This window comes from Tetrao urogallus, assembly GCF_951394365.1.
Source record: "Tetrao urogallus genome assembly, chromosome: 1".
NCBI classification, from domain to species: Eukaryota; Metazoa; Chordata; class Aves; order Galliformes; family Phasianidae; genus Tetrao; species Tetrao urogallus.
The window spans coordinates 877,511-895,237 of record NC_136813.1 but is presented as its reverse complement, the minus strand read 5'-3'; the positions used below and the strand labels follow the sequence as shown (position 1 = coordinate 895,237).

At 47.4% G+C, this 17,727-nt stretch overlaps 1 protein-coding gene across 1 annotated transcript; it reads left to right on the top strand.

Annotated features, from left to right (window-relative positions):
- Positions 1-7,864: 7,864 nt before the first annotated feature.
- On the top strand, positions 7,865-13,595 carry KLHL35 (kelch like family member 35; the record flags this gene model as incomplete). The annotated part of the gene is made up of 6 exons (XM_079535791.1): positions 7,865-8,754; positions 10,719-10,903; positions 11,442-11,560; positions 11,973-12,161; positions 12,682-12,870; positions 13,407-13,595. 6 exons carry the CDS (start codon positions 7,865-7,867, stop codon positions 13,593-13,595), a joined length of 1,761 nt encoding a protein of 586 aa, XP_079391917.1.
- Positions 13,596-17,727: the final 4,132 nt, after the last annotated feature.

Sequence of the window (17,727 nt, the reverse complement as noted above, 5' to 3'; positions counted from 1 at the left end):
GGGGCTCCAGCCCAAGCCCACGTCTGGCCAACCCCGTGTTTGCAACGAGAGCTGCGCTCTCCTGCTCTCCATGGGATGGGAAACTTTGATGAACTGCTGGCCGGGCAGAGATCCCTTTCCATTCCACCATCAGTGGCTGCTCCACCTCTCTGGTTCTGAGATTTGAGGGGCTTTTTTTTTTTTTTTTTTTTGTAAATATGTAGAAAATCTGAATTCCTTTTTTTTTTTTTTTTTTTTTTTTTCCTTCCTTGAGTGTAATTTTTCCAGGGCATGAGTGGAAATAACGTGTTCATTAAACCCTCTACGTTATGGCTGAAGTTATTTGAACCTTGACGTGACAGCCTGAGTCCCCCTGGGGGAGTTTGGGACAGTTCCCCCCACCCTGCTCCATTCCTTCCCTTGATGCATCGACTGTGTAGCTGAATTGTTTAAACTGTATGTTGTGAAGTTCTCGTGAAGTGTCATCTTTTTTTTTTCCTGTTTTCCTCCCCACCTTTTCCCTTCCTGGGCAATGAAGTGTTAGCTGTAATTGAACAGGAGCCTGCTTGGAGGAGAGAAGCTTTCCTTGGAGAGGAGATGGCACTGCTCTTCCATGTCGGAGTACAGAGCTGGGGAAGGAGTTGCACTGGCTCAGACACTTGGGCACATTCTCTCTGTCCCATTCCCCATCCCCAAAACTTGGATGTCGACACAAAAATGGCCTTCTTGAAATGTCTGTAGGCAAATCCTGGGTGGTAGCTGCAGATTGTCCTCTTGGCAGCAGTGCTTTGATTTTGCTGTTCTTTTTCTATCTTCTCCATGAGTTGGGCTCCATTGGGAGCCTGGATGGCTTGCAAAAAGCAATGCCATGGGCACCATCACTGTTCCCATCTAAAGTGCCTGCTATGCCACGTGGCACTTGCAGTTGCTCCTTACTTCACTGCATCCACGCAGGAAGAGGAGCAGCAGCAGCGTGAGCCCCTCTGTGCCCAGCAGATGCCCCTGAGTGAAGATGTAAATAGTTTGGAAGCTGAAGTAGCCCAGGACAGTAATTTATTCCTGCAAGGAGATGTTTCCTCCTTGCTTTGAAACCAGCATCTTTAAAGCTGCATGTCAGCATCCTCCAGAGGAGCAGCGGTCTTGCAGCAGATGCACACTCCCAGTGCAAAAGGCTTGAAACCAAAATCCTAGAGCAGAGATCTAAAGAAACATGAAATAAAGCTTAGAAACCACACTGATGGCGGTTGTGTTTTATCCCTGCACTGATTCAGCCTAGGAGTGGGGTGCTCAGCTCCCTGCTCTCAGTCTCCAAGGTCTCACTGGGCAGAGCCTGTTTTTGGGTCAGCGTTCTGTTTGTGTGGAGCTGGTTCCCAGAGCAGCTGAATCCAGCTGGAAGGCTGACAGTGATGTGAATGGCTCCTGGCTCGGTCCCTGTGGCCTTCTGCTGTTGGGTCACTCCTTCCCTCACCGGATCTTGGTTGGTACAATGTGCAAAGTGGGAAATCCCATTGAGCACGAGCTTCCTTTGAAGCTTGGTGTGTTTCACCTTCGAAATGCCAGGACCATGGGAGCTGTTTCCCATGGTGGGAATGTGACCCGAAGCTCAGGCTTTGGGCTGAGCCTGCTTGCTGAGCCCTGGGAGAAATCACCTTGTAGAAAAGAAAGGAGGTTTGGGGGATGTTGATGTGCCTCCTGGTGGACTCCTAAGGCAAACCTGGAAAAGCCAGAAGGAAGCCACAGCAATCAGCCTCGGGCAGATCGTCCTTGTCGTGGCAGCACTGAAGTTTTGAATCTTGAATGTACTGAAGTAGCATATTGAAACCTCAGAATCTTGGGTTCGGTGCATAAGAATTGAGAGTGCAGAAGTGGTCATTGCAGCCATGTAAACAGAAAGAAGGCATGCCAAAGTGACATAAGGAACATACCTCTGTTAAGAATGCAAGTAAACAAATCTGAACTGTGATGCTTTATAAGCACCTTCTAAGCAGCACAAATTGAGGCTTTAATTTGTCTGCATCTACCTTGGGTTTTCATGAATGTAGGTGGAATGAGTCCCTACTCCACGTTCCCCTTTATCCTCCTCAAAAGCTGATCTTCTATATGGAACTCTCTTGAGTCCGTGACACATGGTGGCTGGTTATTTTTTTTTACTGCATAATCTCAAGGTTTTGGTGGATTTGAAGGCTTTTGAGATAAAAGTTGCTTCTCCCCTTACTGAGGTGCTGCGCTGAAGCATTCCTGGCGGGTTGTCATTGCCAGTGAGAGCTGTTGTTGAATCTTGGCATCAGTTGATAATCACCTGCATGTTCTGTTTTTATCCTTGGAGATGACATTATTGAAAGGTGAAGTGCTTAAAAGCTTGGAAGTGTTAAAAGCGATCCAACCAAGAGTCACTGTCTTCACAATTCACTTTTTTTTTATGGTGAGACCCAAACTCTATGCGTAACGCACCGACTGTTACCGTTATCGTCCTGAAGATTTGCTACTTTTTTTTTTTAAAAGGAATATACTTTTTTGATGAAAATAGAGCTAGACCGAAATGAATTCTGAGATGCTCTGTGAAATAAACTGTCAGTATTCCCCTGCCCGTCTGTGATCTTGTTGTGTGTTTTGGGCTCGCTCGCAAAATGCTCTTCTTGCGTTTTGATCTTCGTGTTTCTGCATTTCGTGCTTTGTGGGAGAACCTCGAGGTCTGACTTCAGGTTGGAAATTAGGAACAATTTCTATTTCTTCTCCAAAAGAGCGGCAGTGTCCTGCACAGCTGCTGAGGGAGGTGGGAGAGTCACTGACCCTGGAGGTGTTCCGGAACCTCGGAGATGGGGCACTGAAGGATGGTCAGTGGGATGGGTAGGGTTGGGCTTGGGGACCTTGGAGGTCTTTTCCAACATTAATGATTCTATGACCAGAAGAAGGTTTGGAGATCCTCCTTTCTGAGGTCACTGCTGCACCCTCTCTCCCATCCCCATTTTATCCAACAGCAGTTGACAAGCAGTCAGGTGGAGAGGGTGCGACTCTGCAGACCCAAGTCTGGAGTTACAACTGCCAAATAAATATTTGGTGCTTGTGGCCACGTGGGGACAATGATGCACCAATATCACTGATCTGGCAGCAGTTTTAAGCCAAACAAATAGGAAGCAATTCATTTCTAATACACACTGTGCACGTCATTGCCCCAGGGTGCTGTGAAGGCTGAAAAACATAAGCATGTTTGAAGAGGAATAATTGGTTCTTATGTCCATTAGCACTTATTAAACACAACAGTCTGGATGTAAGATCCAGCTTGAGAAGTCCCTGAGCAGTTCTTTGCTGAAAGTGTGTATTAAAGGAAGGGCTTGCTTGGCATCTGCTCTATTTCTTATTCTTCACTCCAGGATCTGCTCCCAGCTGCAGACAGAGGGTGCTTTGGGTTAGGAGGGGATCTCGTCTGGGACAGCTTGGGATTCTTCTTTGTTAAGCAGCTGTTTTCTCCAGCTCATGAATGGCTGCATTAAGGGACAGATGAAAGGGATTAAAGAAAACACGGCTGTATCCCATTGGTTGGTGACGGATAGTCAGTACTGTGTCAAGGATTTGACTGGCTGAGGGCATACCATTTGAGTGTGAAAAATAAAACTGCCCTAAGGGGAAGAGGGAGAGCTGCTGATTTCCACAGTACCGAATAATCCATAACGGGAGGCTGTGATTGCTGTGCCCTTGGGAAAGACACTAAAAAGTTGAAGGGAGAGAAATAAGAGTCGTGTAGCCTGTGTCTGTTATTCAAATAAAAGAGCTGAGAATTGGCTGCTGGCTGTAAGCCCGAAGGGTTTGGGACAGCCAACGTTGTGCTATTTAACTCTTTCTTCTCTAAAACTGCCCATAGAAGCTTAGTGGCACAGCTGTGATAGCTCTCATGGTACCTGGGAACCAGGCCGGTGCAAACACTTTATTGGCAGAGTTGCAGCCCTGTGGTGTGGGAGGTGATGCTGATGTGGCTGTATCATAGGTCTGCAGGAACCTGCCACACAAAGCATCTCTTACATCCCTGCCAAAGCCTTCATATGATGCAGTGGCTCAGAGCTTGCAAAAAGTGGCATGGAAAATCCAGCTGTGCTATGAGTGACAGCAGTGACATGGGGCTGAAGGCTTGCTCTTGGTGCGAGGCAACATCTGCTTGGCTGGACCAAGCAGGGAGTGACCATGGTTGGGTTGGAAGGTCCTGGAAGGTTATAGAGGTATAGAATGGTTTGGGTTAGAAAGGTCCTGGAAGGTTACGGAAGCATGGAATGGTTGGGTTGGAAGGTCCTGGAAGGTTATAGAGAAACCATTTGTTTTTCCTCCTAAGCTTCTCATGTTTTTTCCCTCTCCTCTTCCTGGACTCTGTTTCTGCTCCAGTCTGTCCTCCTCGTCTTCTTCATTCTTCTGCTTTGGTCTCTTTTTCTGGATGCCAGTGACTGTCTTTCACTGCCACTAACTGGATGAGGGTAGGAAGAGTCTCCTGACTCTCTGTAGCCAGATGAAGCCCTGGGCATTGCTGCCAGGAGCATGCAGACTGCCGTCCTGGGTAGGATGCATTTCCATCCATTGGGTGTGTAATGGCGAGACCAATGGGTACAACCCATACCTGAACCAAGGTTCAGGTTGGATATTTGAGACAATTTCTTCTCCAAAGAGCAGTCAGGCACTGGAATGGGCTGCCCAGGGAGTGGGGTGGGTCACCATCCCTGGAGGTGCTCCAGAACCAAGGGGATGTGGCACCGAGGGATGTGGGCAGTGGGCATGGTGGGCTGCAGTTGAGTTGGGGTTGGGGATCTGAATGGTCTTTTCCAACCTTCTTGATTCTTTGATGCTGTGCTCAGGTCCTAGTGGTCACTCTCCCTATGACCTCCATTACCTGATTTATCCAAAGCTCTCTTGCCTTTCCTCTTTTCTACTTGATTTCTTTTTACCTTAACTGCACCCCTTCCCCTTCCTATTTCTTTCTCTGACACAATTACTCTGCTATTCCTTTCAGTCCTCATTCACAAAGAGGTTTTTTCCACAGTTCCTGTTACAAACATTTATTTCCCTTTTGCATCTTTTTAAGGCATGTGGCTTTGTGCCTGATGGCTCCTGTAGACCACATGCTGTGGGTTGATTATTTTTCATGTGAAAAAAAATATTTTACAGTGGAATAGGGCTCCCAGCTCACTGCTTCTGGTGTCACCATCTACCCTGGGAGGAGACCCAGGGCACTGGGAGCAAATGAGAGGATGAACTCTTGCCCCTGCACAGAGTGTTCTTCCTCCAGTGCTGCCTATCAGGCACCCCAATGTCCTTTTCCAGACCTCTGGGGTATTTAATGCCCTCAGTTTCATGCAATTTGACCATAAGCATGGGCTGTACCCCAGCCTTCACGCAGTGACAGCCATGCTGGGACGCGGTGACATCACAGGAACAGATCCAGGGCTAAGCACAGTACAGGTTGCCTGTGAAAATGTGCTAATAGATGGCCTGGCATGAACACAGGGTCAGCTGCAACCCAGAAAATCTTCCCTTCACAGTCATTTGGTGCATCTGTAACAACTTACCAACAGGCTGCACCCCTTGCTGGAAGCTGGGGTTTGCTTTCGGGTTGGTTGGCAAGGTGTCAATAGCTTTGAAACGTCGGTGAAGGGTTTCCTGTACTCAGGAGATCTGTTTGTCCCAAAGGGAAGGATTAGTGTTGTGCTGCTCATTGTCCTGATGACCCTCTCCACCCACCCATCCTGGATGGAGCCCAGCAGAGCCAACTCAACTGGGGATGGAAGGTCCTAAGACCAAATTCCCCAGCCCTCTGAGCCCACGGCAGAGGCTGGGAAACCACAGTCCTTTCCAGGTCGCTGCCAATTCATATGCAAATGTTGGCAATGAGGAAGATGCCAGCTTGTGCCCTGCATCCCACTGATGGGAGAGGAGCAGAAGGGATCCAGCTGGAAAACACAGTGGTGGTGCTCCAAGGAAAGACGACTTTACTGGGATAGCAACACGCAGGGTTGGTCGTTCTTTGCATTTCTGCTTAGAATGAAATAATACAAAGTGATGCTGAGCAAGGGAATGGGCTGCATTTCATCAAGGGTTTTGGCGATCTTGAGGCTGCTGGTTACTTCATGGATCCAACTCAGGGCTGCTTTGTTCCCTACTATGAGCTTCAGCCAGCAATGGGATTGAGTTGGAAGGGAGGCTGCTGAGAGCCACATGGGGCAAACCTTCCTGTCTGTCCTTGTGGATCTAATTACCTAATTATCACGCATTAATGAGGGGCACCGTGTCTTCTGCCTGACCCAATCTATCTGTGTTACGGGTGCCTGTTTTGCTCGCAGAGCTGTATTTTATTTATTGGATTTAGTGTGGTTTCCAGCGAGCTGGAGTCTATCAAATAAATTATTCCACTTGGACCCCAATTTGCTCTCCAGATGGCTCATCCCTCATAAGCTGTCCTGGTGTGCTCTGTTTTCCCCCGATCCTCGGTGAGTTTCCCCTAGCTCCTCCCAGACTGGCTGTTATTGACAGCTGCATGGCTAATGCCCTGTAGCGGAGAAACAAAAGCAGATTTCTCCCCCACCTCTTCAGCAGAGAGCATAAAGGCGATGCTTTTGTGCTTCCCCAAGCATTGCCAGAGACAGGCTGAGCGTGCTTAGTGGAGGGGACTCATCTCTGCACAGAACCCTGGCGTGGATGGGAGATCTCCGCGAGGGAGGCTGTGTTTGTTAGGTCCCACCTGGAGGACTCAACCTTCGGGCCAGGTAATGTTGAGATTCTTGTGCTAACAGCTGGGAGAGCTTTCTCCCTACAAATACAGAGTTTAGCAATATTGGGGTGGAGGGAGTGATGCAGAAAGGAGTGTGTGTGGGTAAGGGCAATGGGAGAATCCCACTCTCTTCTCAGAGTTGGTATCATGGGTAGATGAGGAGGGGTGTGAGCTGGGGAAAGAACTTTGGGTTTATCCAGGGGAGGTCTCTCTTTGTAAGCTTACTGTCACCAGGGGCTTGGGCATTCGCATAGATCAGGGTGAGAAATGATGAAATGGGAACGTTTGTCTTCTTTGGCTGGAGCTGCGTGTGCCAGCAAAACGCAGAGTTCACCATGCTGCCTTTGTTGTAACTTCTCTAAATCACTTTGAGCTGACAGCATTCCCCTTCTGCAGCCTGAGCACTTCTCAGTGCCATTTGGGATGTCTGGAGCCTCCACCCGTTCCCCCAGGGTTGCTTAGGGATTTATGTAGGGCTCTTTGCTCTGCCTCACTGCTCCTCAGGTCTCTGCAATACCCCCATGGCAGGAGTAGGATTGCCCTCACTGACATCCCACCTGAATGCTTGGTGCTGTGCTCTTAAAAAAGAAGCGTTGGCATTGCTATGCCTCTTATTTAACACTCAGCTGATAGAGCAGTTGGGCAAGCAGGGGGAGACCTAAGTTCAGTTCCTCCCAGGACTTGTGTCTGTGCAGCAGCAACTGGTTGGGATGGGTTCTTGGGAAGAAGTGGTGCACCATGGATGGTTTGAATTTGGCTGGGTGGGGAAATTAGCTTAACAGGAGCTTTGAGATGCTAGAAAGAAAGAAAACAGTGTGGAAGTTGTTAATAAAGCACAGCCTGGGTAAGGCAACTGTCTTATAAAGAATCATCTAAAAGCAGAAGAGTTTGGTGTGCTGGGATGGGGTTGCGCTGGGAATATCCTAGAGGCCACATCTGGGTTTTGTTTTTGAGAAAATGTTGGTTATGGAGGATGAGCTCCTCTGGATGAGGGTAAAATCTGTCTAAGATTTTGGCTGGAATCTGTACTGCCTGATGTCATCAAGAAAGATGCAGAAATCACAGTGCTGTTGGACGCTGTGGTCAGATATTTTAATTAACGGTCTGATCTGTCATCTCAATCACTGCTTCCCAGCCAGGATGCATCAAATGATGAAAGAAGAATCAAGCTACAGGACAAGCAGCCTGGAAAATGCAACGCGCGACACCAGCAAAGAGCAGCTGCATGTGAAGCTCTGCAATGGGTCCTGCCATGCTGAGCAAATCCTACAGACACTGAACGCCTACCGGCGTGGGGGCATCTTCACAGATGTGGTGTTGTTAATTGATGGGCAAGAATTCCCCTGCCACCGTGCTACTTTGTCAGCCAACAGCACTTATTTCCGGGCGATGTTTGGTGGCAATCTCAAGGAAAGCCATCAGAATATCATCAACATCCAGAAGATTTCCGCTTCCACCATGTCTCTCCTTCTTGACTATATGTATGGGGGGAACATTGTCATTCAGGAAGACAATGTTGAAGGCATCTTGGAACTGTCTGACTTGCTGCAGATCTCCAAGCTTAGGGATGCTTGTATCAGCTTTCTTGAAGGCCAGCTTCACCCCTGCAATTGTTTAGGCATCATGAAGTTTGCCGATTCGTTCTCCATCACTTCCCTGACAGAAAAAAGCAAGAGGTTCATGCTGGAGTGTTTCGTGGAGGTGTCGTGCCATGAAGAGTTCCTAGAGATGGGTGTGAAGGAACTGGTTGAGTATTTGTCTGATGAGCAGCTGGTGGTCCCCAAGGAGGAGGTGGTCTTTGAAGCAGTCATGCGCTGGGTACGACACGACGTACCTGCCCGGAAAGGAGCCTTGAAGGATCTCCTTGAGCATGTGCGTCTGCCACTGCTCAACCCCACCTACTTCCTGGAGAAGGTGGAAACGGATGGGCTCATCCAGGACTCAAAGGAGTGCATCCCTCTGCTGCACGAAGCCCGCAAGTATTACATCCTTGGGAATGAGGTCAGCTCTTTGAGATCAAGGCCCAGAAGGTAAAACGCCTTCCCTAGACCTGCATGGTCCAAGTTCTTGTATCTTAAAGCTTGGATGGAGTTCTTTGATTCTTATCAGAGTAACGTGAAGGTTGGAAAAGTCCTCCAAGATAATCTAGCCCAACCATCAGCCCATCCTCACCATACCCACTAAACCATTGCGACTCGTAGTAACAGTTCTAAACAATTTTATTATTTATAATAACCATTTTAAACTAAAAGGGGGATTTATGTCAGATACAAGGAGGAAATTACTTCCCCAGAGGTGGTGAGGCCCCAGCACTGTTGCCCAAAGCTGTGGTGCCCAATCCCTGGAGGTGTCCAAGGCCATCGATGGGAGCCCTGAGCAACTTCATCTGGTGGCAGACACCCAGCTCATGGCAGGGGTTGGGGTTGAGTGGGCTTTAAGGTCTTTTCCAATCCAACCATTCTATGATTACTTTTTTATTTTTTTCTTTTACTTCACTTTAGCCTTCTAGCTATCAGCATGCTGCCTAGCTCAAAGGCATAGCTGCTGGGACAGTCATTAATGTCCAGGAAAAAAAGGGAGTTGCAGTCCAGGTAGCTACCTAGGCACCCCAAATTCTTTCTTTTGTACCTGCGATTCATTGATTGACATGAAGATAAAGAAGTTCCAACCCAGGCAGCTGGCAGCATGAAATGGAAAATACAAAGGAAAACCAATTTCCGGGGGTGGGTATGCATGGGAATATGCACCTTTCTGTGGTTTTGACATATGGATTTTCTAGACTTAGACAGACATATTGTAAGCCTCTGTTACTCCTTCATGGTGATGCTGGTACATTCAGCACGTGCTTGGTAAGCACTCCAATGAACAACTCCATTGAGAACACCTCTGCTCTAGGATGGGTTGCTGTATCAAGCCAGGTGGTTTGTAAGGCTTCCTGTGCTTCTCTAGAGGAGAATGATGGCTGTGGGGACAAATTCTTGTGTTCTTCTGCACTTTCGACCATGGAATCCAGCTTACTTTTGCCTCTTAGTGGAGCAGCTTGGGTAGAAGAATGGGGATGTAGAATCATTAAATAGTTAAGGTTGGGAAGACCACTGCAGTCATCTAGTCCAGCCATCAGCCCATGCCTGTGACTGCTTTAAACCACGTTGCATGACATGAGCCTGTTTGGTTTTTTGTTTTTTTGGTTTTTTTTTTTAAACCTCCAGGGATGGTTTAAGCCCTTTCAGTCTGATGTGAGGCTTGGACTTGTTTTCTCTGTGCTGATTGTGACAACGGGCCGCTACACAAAGAACTGCTCAATACCAGTCTGTGGTGCCCTCTCCAAGCACAGAGATTAAATTCACTGGGAATAAATCCCACTCCCAGCATTCCCATTTTTAACTCCCCTTCTTTTACACTTTAGGTCTAAAGTAAACTGTCTCAGGCTGCACAAATGGAGACAGAGCTGGGGATTGTACCAAGCCTTTCAAATCCCATTCTGCCCTCTTCCTTCCTCTCCTCTCTTCTCCTGCAGGGCTGTTCCTCTCTTGCCACCTACTTCTTGGCAAGACTTTCCTGCCCAGCCATCTGTCTCGTCTGCTCTCTGCTGTTAGGGCTGGAGAGAATGAGATTTCCTGGAAACACTTCTCTCTCCAGGCAGAGAGCATGTTGCAGGCTGGCTGCCAGGAGCAGCTTTCCATGCTTGCAGCCGTGTGTTGAGTATTAGGCTTTATTGTGCAGGAAGGGACAGGGTGAGGGGCAGTAGGCAATCTCACAAAGGACTTTCAAAGGTCGCTCTCAATTTTCTTTCCCTACAAAGTTTGGACCCTTTCCCACTCAAGCTGAGAGATTTGAATGGGCAGATAAGAGGGAAGGTGCATGGGCAAAATGATTTGCCTAGAAAACTGGTAGTTGGTGACAGAAAGGAGCTTTTCCTACCTGCTGGGATGTGCTGCCAGTATCCTAAATGGGATGGGGACTTAGGGACTTACCCATGCCTTTTATGGTCTAGGTTCATGGAGCTGGCAGAAGTTATCATCATCATTGGGGGCTGTGATAAGAAAGGCCTTCTGAAGCTGCCCTTCACCGATCTCTATCACCCAAAGAGCAGGCAGTGGACGGCCCTCTCCAGTGTGCCTGGCTACACCAAGTCAGAGTTTGCTGCTTGCACGCTGAAGAATGATGTCTACATATCAGGTGAGGTGTCCTGGGACAGCTGTAGTCCCCACCTGGAGCTCAGTTCAGAGAACTGCTCCTGGGGTCGATTCACTGGGACTCATTGATGTGCATCTCAGCTCCAGAACAAAGTCACTTCTTGGTGAAGTTTACCCTGGATTTTGTTGTCCCAAGAAACGCTTTTAGCCTTCTGGGGAAGATGGCACTTTTGGAAAAACTTTCCTTCTTGCTTATCTGGGTTTCCATCCTCTTGCAGTGGATTGAGTTGGTTTTGATGTGCACTTTCAGGGTTTCCTATCACATCACCATCTGCCCATCCTTGATTTAAAATACAAAGCCTACAGAAGAGCTCCTTAGAAGGGATGGAGTTGTGTAATAAGTGCCTTGAAATTCAGAGGGCATCATCCTTGGGAAGCTGAGTTTACGTGAGAGTAACCCAACAGCCACATTCTGGCCTAGGTTGTTCTGCTGCATGGAGGGCCCATATAAAATAGCGGTGTGCCAGGGTGATGGGTCTGTCTTTGAGATTGTGCCAGCCCTCCATTCCTCTGTTTTTAAGGGGGACACATCAGCAGCAATGATGTTTGGGTGCTGAGCTCCCAGCTGAATGTCTGGATCAAGGTTGCTTGTCTGCAGAAAGGCCGATGGAGGCACAAAATGGCAACGCTTCAGGGCAAGGTAGGTTTTCAAACAAGCCCATTTGGAACAGTCTTCCCTTTTTCCCAATTCCCAGTGCAATGAGACATTGTCAGAGCTTGTTTGTTGTCTCAGTCATTTAGATACCAGGACATAATCATGTTACTATTAGCTCTAGCTAATGTTTTTTTTGCTGCCTGAGTTTGCCACATGTGAACCTGTAGCAATAAGATCTACCATGGGGTGCTGAGGGACTTCTGCAAGACGACTGTGTTGAGGCTTTGGGTGAAAACTGTGCAGTGTAGGGTGTTCCAAACCCTGACATATGATGGATTTAACAAGAAAGCATCACTGTGGCTGGACAAGTGTCAGCTCTAGTACTCTGTGATAGTGTATAGCCCAGCTGGTGAGTACAGGAGATTCTAACTGGCTTGCTTTGCTCTTTCTGTGGCAGATCTACGCTGTGGGAGGCTTTGATGGTTTCTACCGCCTCTCCAGTGTGGAGTGCTATGACACCTTCTCCAACAGCTGGTCCACCTTGGCTCCACTGCCACAAGCAGTGAGCTCGGCAGCCGTGGTCTCCTGCCTGAACAAGCTCTACGTGCTGGGTGGTGCTGTGGATGACACTGCTAACACTGACAAGGTATGGGTGGTGCAAGGGGGTGAGGATGGCTGGGAGGTGGAAACAGGACTAAGAGATGCAAAATAAGCCCGTGGGAAGTTTCAGCTCATCTTTGGTCTGCTTTCAGGTACTGTGCTTCAATGGAAAGGATCACAGAAAGGCCAGCAAGGAACATGAAGAATAGGAGACTTAAAATATATATTATAATAATAATGGTTTTACCAAGAAAGGTGACATCTGAGCTGCACTGAGAGCAGATAGGGGCTCCCAGCTCAATACCAGAATATGTAACCATGTAGTGTGTTGGTTAGGACCAGCTGGTAATCTGTCTGTGAGAGCTGAAGGCATAGACCCTCAAAAGAACATGACCCCAGCCAGCTGATGAAGGAATGTCCCCTTGATCATTGCACTGGCCTCTGAGTGTTGAAGTTCCCATCCGTGTTTCTGGACCAATTTTCTTTTATTTCTAGTGGATATTATCTCCATCCAAGCAAGGAGATGAGATAAATTTATGTTCCCATAGCTGCGTTTCTCCTTCCAGGTGCAATGCTATGATCCAGAAGACAACAAGTGGACTCTCTTGTCTCCCACTCCTTTCTACCAGAGGTGCATCAGTGCCGTCTGTTTGGACAACATCATTTATGTTGTAGGTGGGCTCCTCAGTAAAATCTTCAGCTATGATCCAAGGAAAGACAGCTGGCGAGAAGTGGCTGCCCTCCCTGGGCCTCTGGTAAGAGAAAGACTTAGGAATCATAGAATTGTTAAGGAGGGAAAGGCCAATAAGGTCACAAGGTCATCCAGTTCCAACCGTCAACCCATACCTATGACCACTCCAGGCCATGTCACCCAGTGTGACATCAGCCCTTCTCTTGAACACCTCCAGGGACTCCACCACCTCTCTGGACAGCCTGCCCCAGTGCCTGTGAAGAAATTTTCCCTAATATTCATATAAGAACTTTTCCTAATATGAGGAGAGAAGCTCTGAGCCTTCTCTCTCCATGGAATAAAGGTACCCATCTGCATTTTGCTGAGATTAAATGTGAAGGAAGTATACTGGGGAGCTGACATTTGGCTTGAGGTTCTTCAAGTGCCTGTAACGATAATACCGAAGTACCTCAAGAGCCGTACCCTACTCATCCTGCTTATTTCCCCCCATGCAGGACAGGTGAGGGCTGAGCCCATAGCAGTCATGCACTCCTGCTCAGTCCCACTGCCCAAAGCTGTGGGGCCATCCTTCATCTTTCAGCCTTTCCTTCTGCTTTCCAGGAGAGCTGCGGCCTGACGGTGTGCGGAGGGAAGATTTACATCCTGGGTGGCCGAGATGAGAACGGGGAAGGCACAGACAAAGCATTCACTTTTGACCCTGTAACGGGGAGTGTGGAGCAGCAGCCCCCGCTGCAGCGCTGTACCAGCTACCATGGCTGTGTCACCATCCTGCAGCACATGAACAGATGACCGTGGGGCTTTGACAGCATCTTTCTCCTATCCAGATCCTCCCCTTGAGTCAGTGGCCACGTGTGGACAGACAGCAGTCTCTCTGTGGAGAACGGCAACATAAGGCACTGAAAATGTGCTCCCACCAGGCCCTGAGCAACCTGTGTTTTGGTTTGGTTTTTTTTTTTTTCCAGGTCTGATGATGCCAATGGTTTTGATGCTGAGAGGTGAGAGGATGAAAGTGCTGGGCTGTATGAAAGCTGCATTGCAGACCTTGCCACCTCCAGATTTAAGCAGGGTTGCGACCCCTGGAACTGCTGAGTTTGACTTCTTTTAGGTTTCCCTGAATCGTAGAATGGTTTGAGTTGAAAGGAACCCCTGAAGGCCATCTGGTCCCACTACCTGCAATGAACGGGGACACCCACAGCTCCATCAGCGCTCAGAGCCCTGTCCTCACTGCCCGTATTGTAAAATAACTTATTCCATACATGGATGTAGATTATGATTTTCTGTACTGTTGGTACAAGGGCATGTATTCACTTCTGTCTGACACCCAGGGCTGTTAGAGACACAATTACATTTACAGGATCCAATTCTTCAGCTCTCAGATATCTATGCATTTAGCTCCATAGAGCCCTGTGTGAACCCATGCTTGCCCAAATGGTCGTTGATGCCCGTGAGCAGTTAGTTCTACTACAGTGGGCAGCTGAGTTTGAGATCTTAGCTGATATCCCAGGAAAATTTCTCTGCTAAATCCCTGAAAGCCTGGTTAAATGGGCCACACTGAGTCCATTCTGCATATACTGCAGGGTCTATCACCTGAAAGCACAGGGTGCTGTCTCCTCTATGTGTTTCAAGATTAGTCTTGCTGAGACTTTGTCACTGAGGAGAAAGTGAATCATGTAGCCAAGAGGTGGTTCTTCAGAGAGCAGTGTGAGGCAAGCTAGAATGTGTAGAAGTTTTGTTTTGTTTTGTTTTTAATTAAAAAACAAAAACAAAAACCAACGTCCTGAAGTGTGATAGCCGCAGAACTGCATCTGGCTCCTTTTGGCTTTGAAGGATGCTGACAACTAGGAAAATAAATTCAATATTCAACAGATTTGACAGAGTGCCTCTGGGAGCCTAATGTGCAGCTTGTCTCAGGGCACATCTTCAGTAGCACCACCTGTGCTGCTTCAGGGTTTTGACCTCAGGTCCGGAAGTGAACCTGTTTGATTTGGTAGAGTAGCCATAGCCTGTGGTATGTCTTAGTCCATGGCTGGAACTGATATTTTCTGATGGGTCTGTGTATCACAGAATGGCCTAGGTTGCAAAGGAGCTCAGTGCTCTCATTCCAACCCTCTGCTGTGTGCAGGTCGCCAACCAGCAGCCCAGGCTGCCCAGAGCCACATCCAGCCTGGCCTTGAATGCCTGCAGGGATGGGGCATCCACAGCTTCCTTGGGCAGCCTGTTCCAATGCCTCACCATCCTCAGTGCAGACGTTCATGTTGTTCAATTAGGTCCTGAAGTGTTACCAAACGTAGGGTGGGATCTCTTAAAAATGCTCATTACTTATACATTCACCTCTCTGCAGCTGCTCTCTGCACCTCGCTTTCCTCTTCCCACTGATGACCTCTTTCTGAAGTAGTGGAGAATCCTGTTGTTGGCCCAGATTCTCCTCTTTTCAGAATCTTCTAATGATCTTAAGCCTCCTCTTATTGCCTCCCTCCCCCATATGAATGGATTTTATTTGGTGCTCTTTAATATCTCTGTCTTCTGTGAGTTCTGAGACGTTCACCTCTTCTTCGTGATGTTATCAAGACCTGAAAACCATGGCAAGAAGTTCCCGCTGAAGACCCCAAATTGGCTGTTAGCTAGGCGTGCTGTTCTCTCCTTTTCATTAGGAAACCTGTGCTTTTCCATTGTTGGAGCAGTGTGTTTCCTTGCACAAAATGTACCAAACGCTGCTTATAATCTGAAAGGCCTTGGTGGCCATTTTGTTTATGAAGGCACACTATGCATTCTCAGCCTCAAATTTTCCTGAGGGCCTGTGCACAGTATGACGTGTCCTTCAAGCAATATAAAGGAGATGTAATGGTGGCAAAGGTTACTTGAAGTTTTTAAGAGACATGTGGATATTTAAGAATATGGTTTAGAGGTGGGCTTGCAGTGGTGGTTGGATGGTTGGGCCTTGGGGATCTTGAAGGTCTTTCCAACCTAGATGATTCTATGATTCCTCCAAGGAGAGAAGACAAAATCCAAGCTGGCAAAGGGAAATTTAATTTGCAATCAAATTGCATCCACAGTTATGTTTATAATGCAAATGGTCACTTCAGAAGAAACTGTCACTTTTCATTGGTATAATTAAATTAGCGTGGAAGAAAGCATAAACTATCAACTCATGTTATGGCAGACTTCATGAACAGAGAGCCCTTTCTTCTCCTGTAGCCTAGTGTTCTGAGGACCACAGATCGCAGCCCATCTCCCCATATAAATAAAAAAAGCTCTCTTACTGTTCCCTGTGCCTCCAGCAATTCAGTCTTTTGGACATCTCTGATTTACCCCCATGTTGTGCCTGGTTGAAGAGGTTCTCAATTCTCCAAAGGGCTGGCTGTACTTGGGAAACCACTGAGGATGTTTCAAGAAAAACAGAGCACCCCAACCTTGCAAAAGCATTGAGTGTCATGGCTTTTGTGTTCTGTAGCTATGTTTGGGGGGGGAACCAATGTGGTGGCATAAACGTTTGGACTTTTCCTAGTCTTACAATGGGTTTTCTCTTTAAGCATCTGACGTGAAAGCTGTGCTAAAGAGGATTCAGGATGTGGGGTGGTGGTTGGTTTGGTTTTGTTTGGTTGTGGATGCTATTTTTGTTTGGGTTTTTTCTTAAGTGGAAATGTTCAGGAATTTGTGATTTCACACCAATAAAGTTCAGTGAGGAAAACCTTAACGCCGCTGTTCTTCTTGCACATTCTTTCTACAGTCTTCCCTGATCTCCCTCATCCTTCTAGGAGTCTCTTGCTGTACTTCACCCCTTAGTCCTGTAGAAATGAGCTCTCTCAGAGGAGTAGACCTTCTGGTCAGTTTTCCCATGTGCTTTTGACATGTGTGGTGTGTTGCAGCAGTAACACGTGGTGAACGTTGTGGTGTAGGTACTAACCCATTTGCCTTGTTCTTGGTTGTGATATTCATATTGCTGCTGAAATGTGTTTGTATTTTGTAAGGGCTCTGAACTGTGGGCATGCAGGGGAGGGAGAGGGAATAAATTTTACTTGTTTTTCTCAGAAATAAATGTTTTTCTTGACTCCAAGGTGATTTTGCTGCAGGAATTTCATTTGTGAATATTACTTGAAATATTACCTGAAATCTTTGTGTTTCACTTCACTCTTTTTGATTTTCCTGCTGCTTGTCTCAGCAGTTGTATTATTTGGGGTATGTTTATATCTTGGAGGGGAGCCAGAGGGAAGAAAAAGGTTTTGTGAACAAATTGCATGGATGATATAGTCAAGAAGATCTGCAGGAACTGATAGCATTTGTCCATAACACACATGGGCAGAAGAATAAGAAGGCAGAGGCTGGACTGTTTAGTAGCCTTGGATACCTCATTAAAAAAAAAGAATGCCTTTTTCATAAAGGCAAATGAGTCGTGATGCAACTGGGCAAGGATACCACTGAGATCTAGAAAGAATCCTGTGGGTTAGTGTTCGGAGAGGAATATGGTGACAAGAGTTGACCTCCACTGTGATGCTGTTGAACAGAAACATGGTATTGGGGTGACATGGAGGGCTTCGATGCCTCACTGCTGTCATTGTGATAGAGAAGAGACTGTGGAAGCAGATCCAGAGTTTGCACTTCATGGAGCCTGTGAAGACCTGAGGGGCAGAAGAGCCATCAAAATTATGCACGAGTGAGATGAGGATCATAGCGTGCTCAGCATGTGATATTTAGGAGGAAGGAGGCATGGAGATAAGTCTTTTGGAGTCCTGATGTCCTCAGTGTAATATAAGCTTTATCCCCAAAATTGCTGGATCCTTCAGTTCTCCAGAGAGCAAAACTCATCTGTGGGAAGATCAAACCATATACATCTGACCATGGGCTTATATAGCTGAGCTGAAGTTCATAACCCTCAGCTGCCATCTGTTAGAAAGTCAGATGCCCTCAAAAACATGAACTGGAG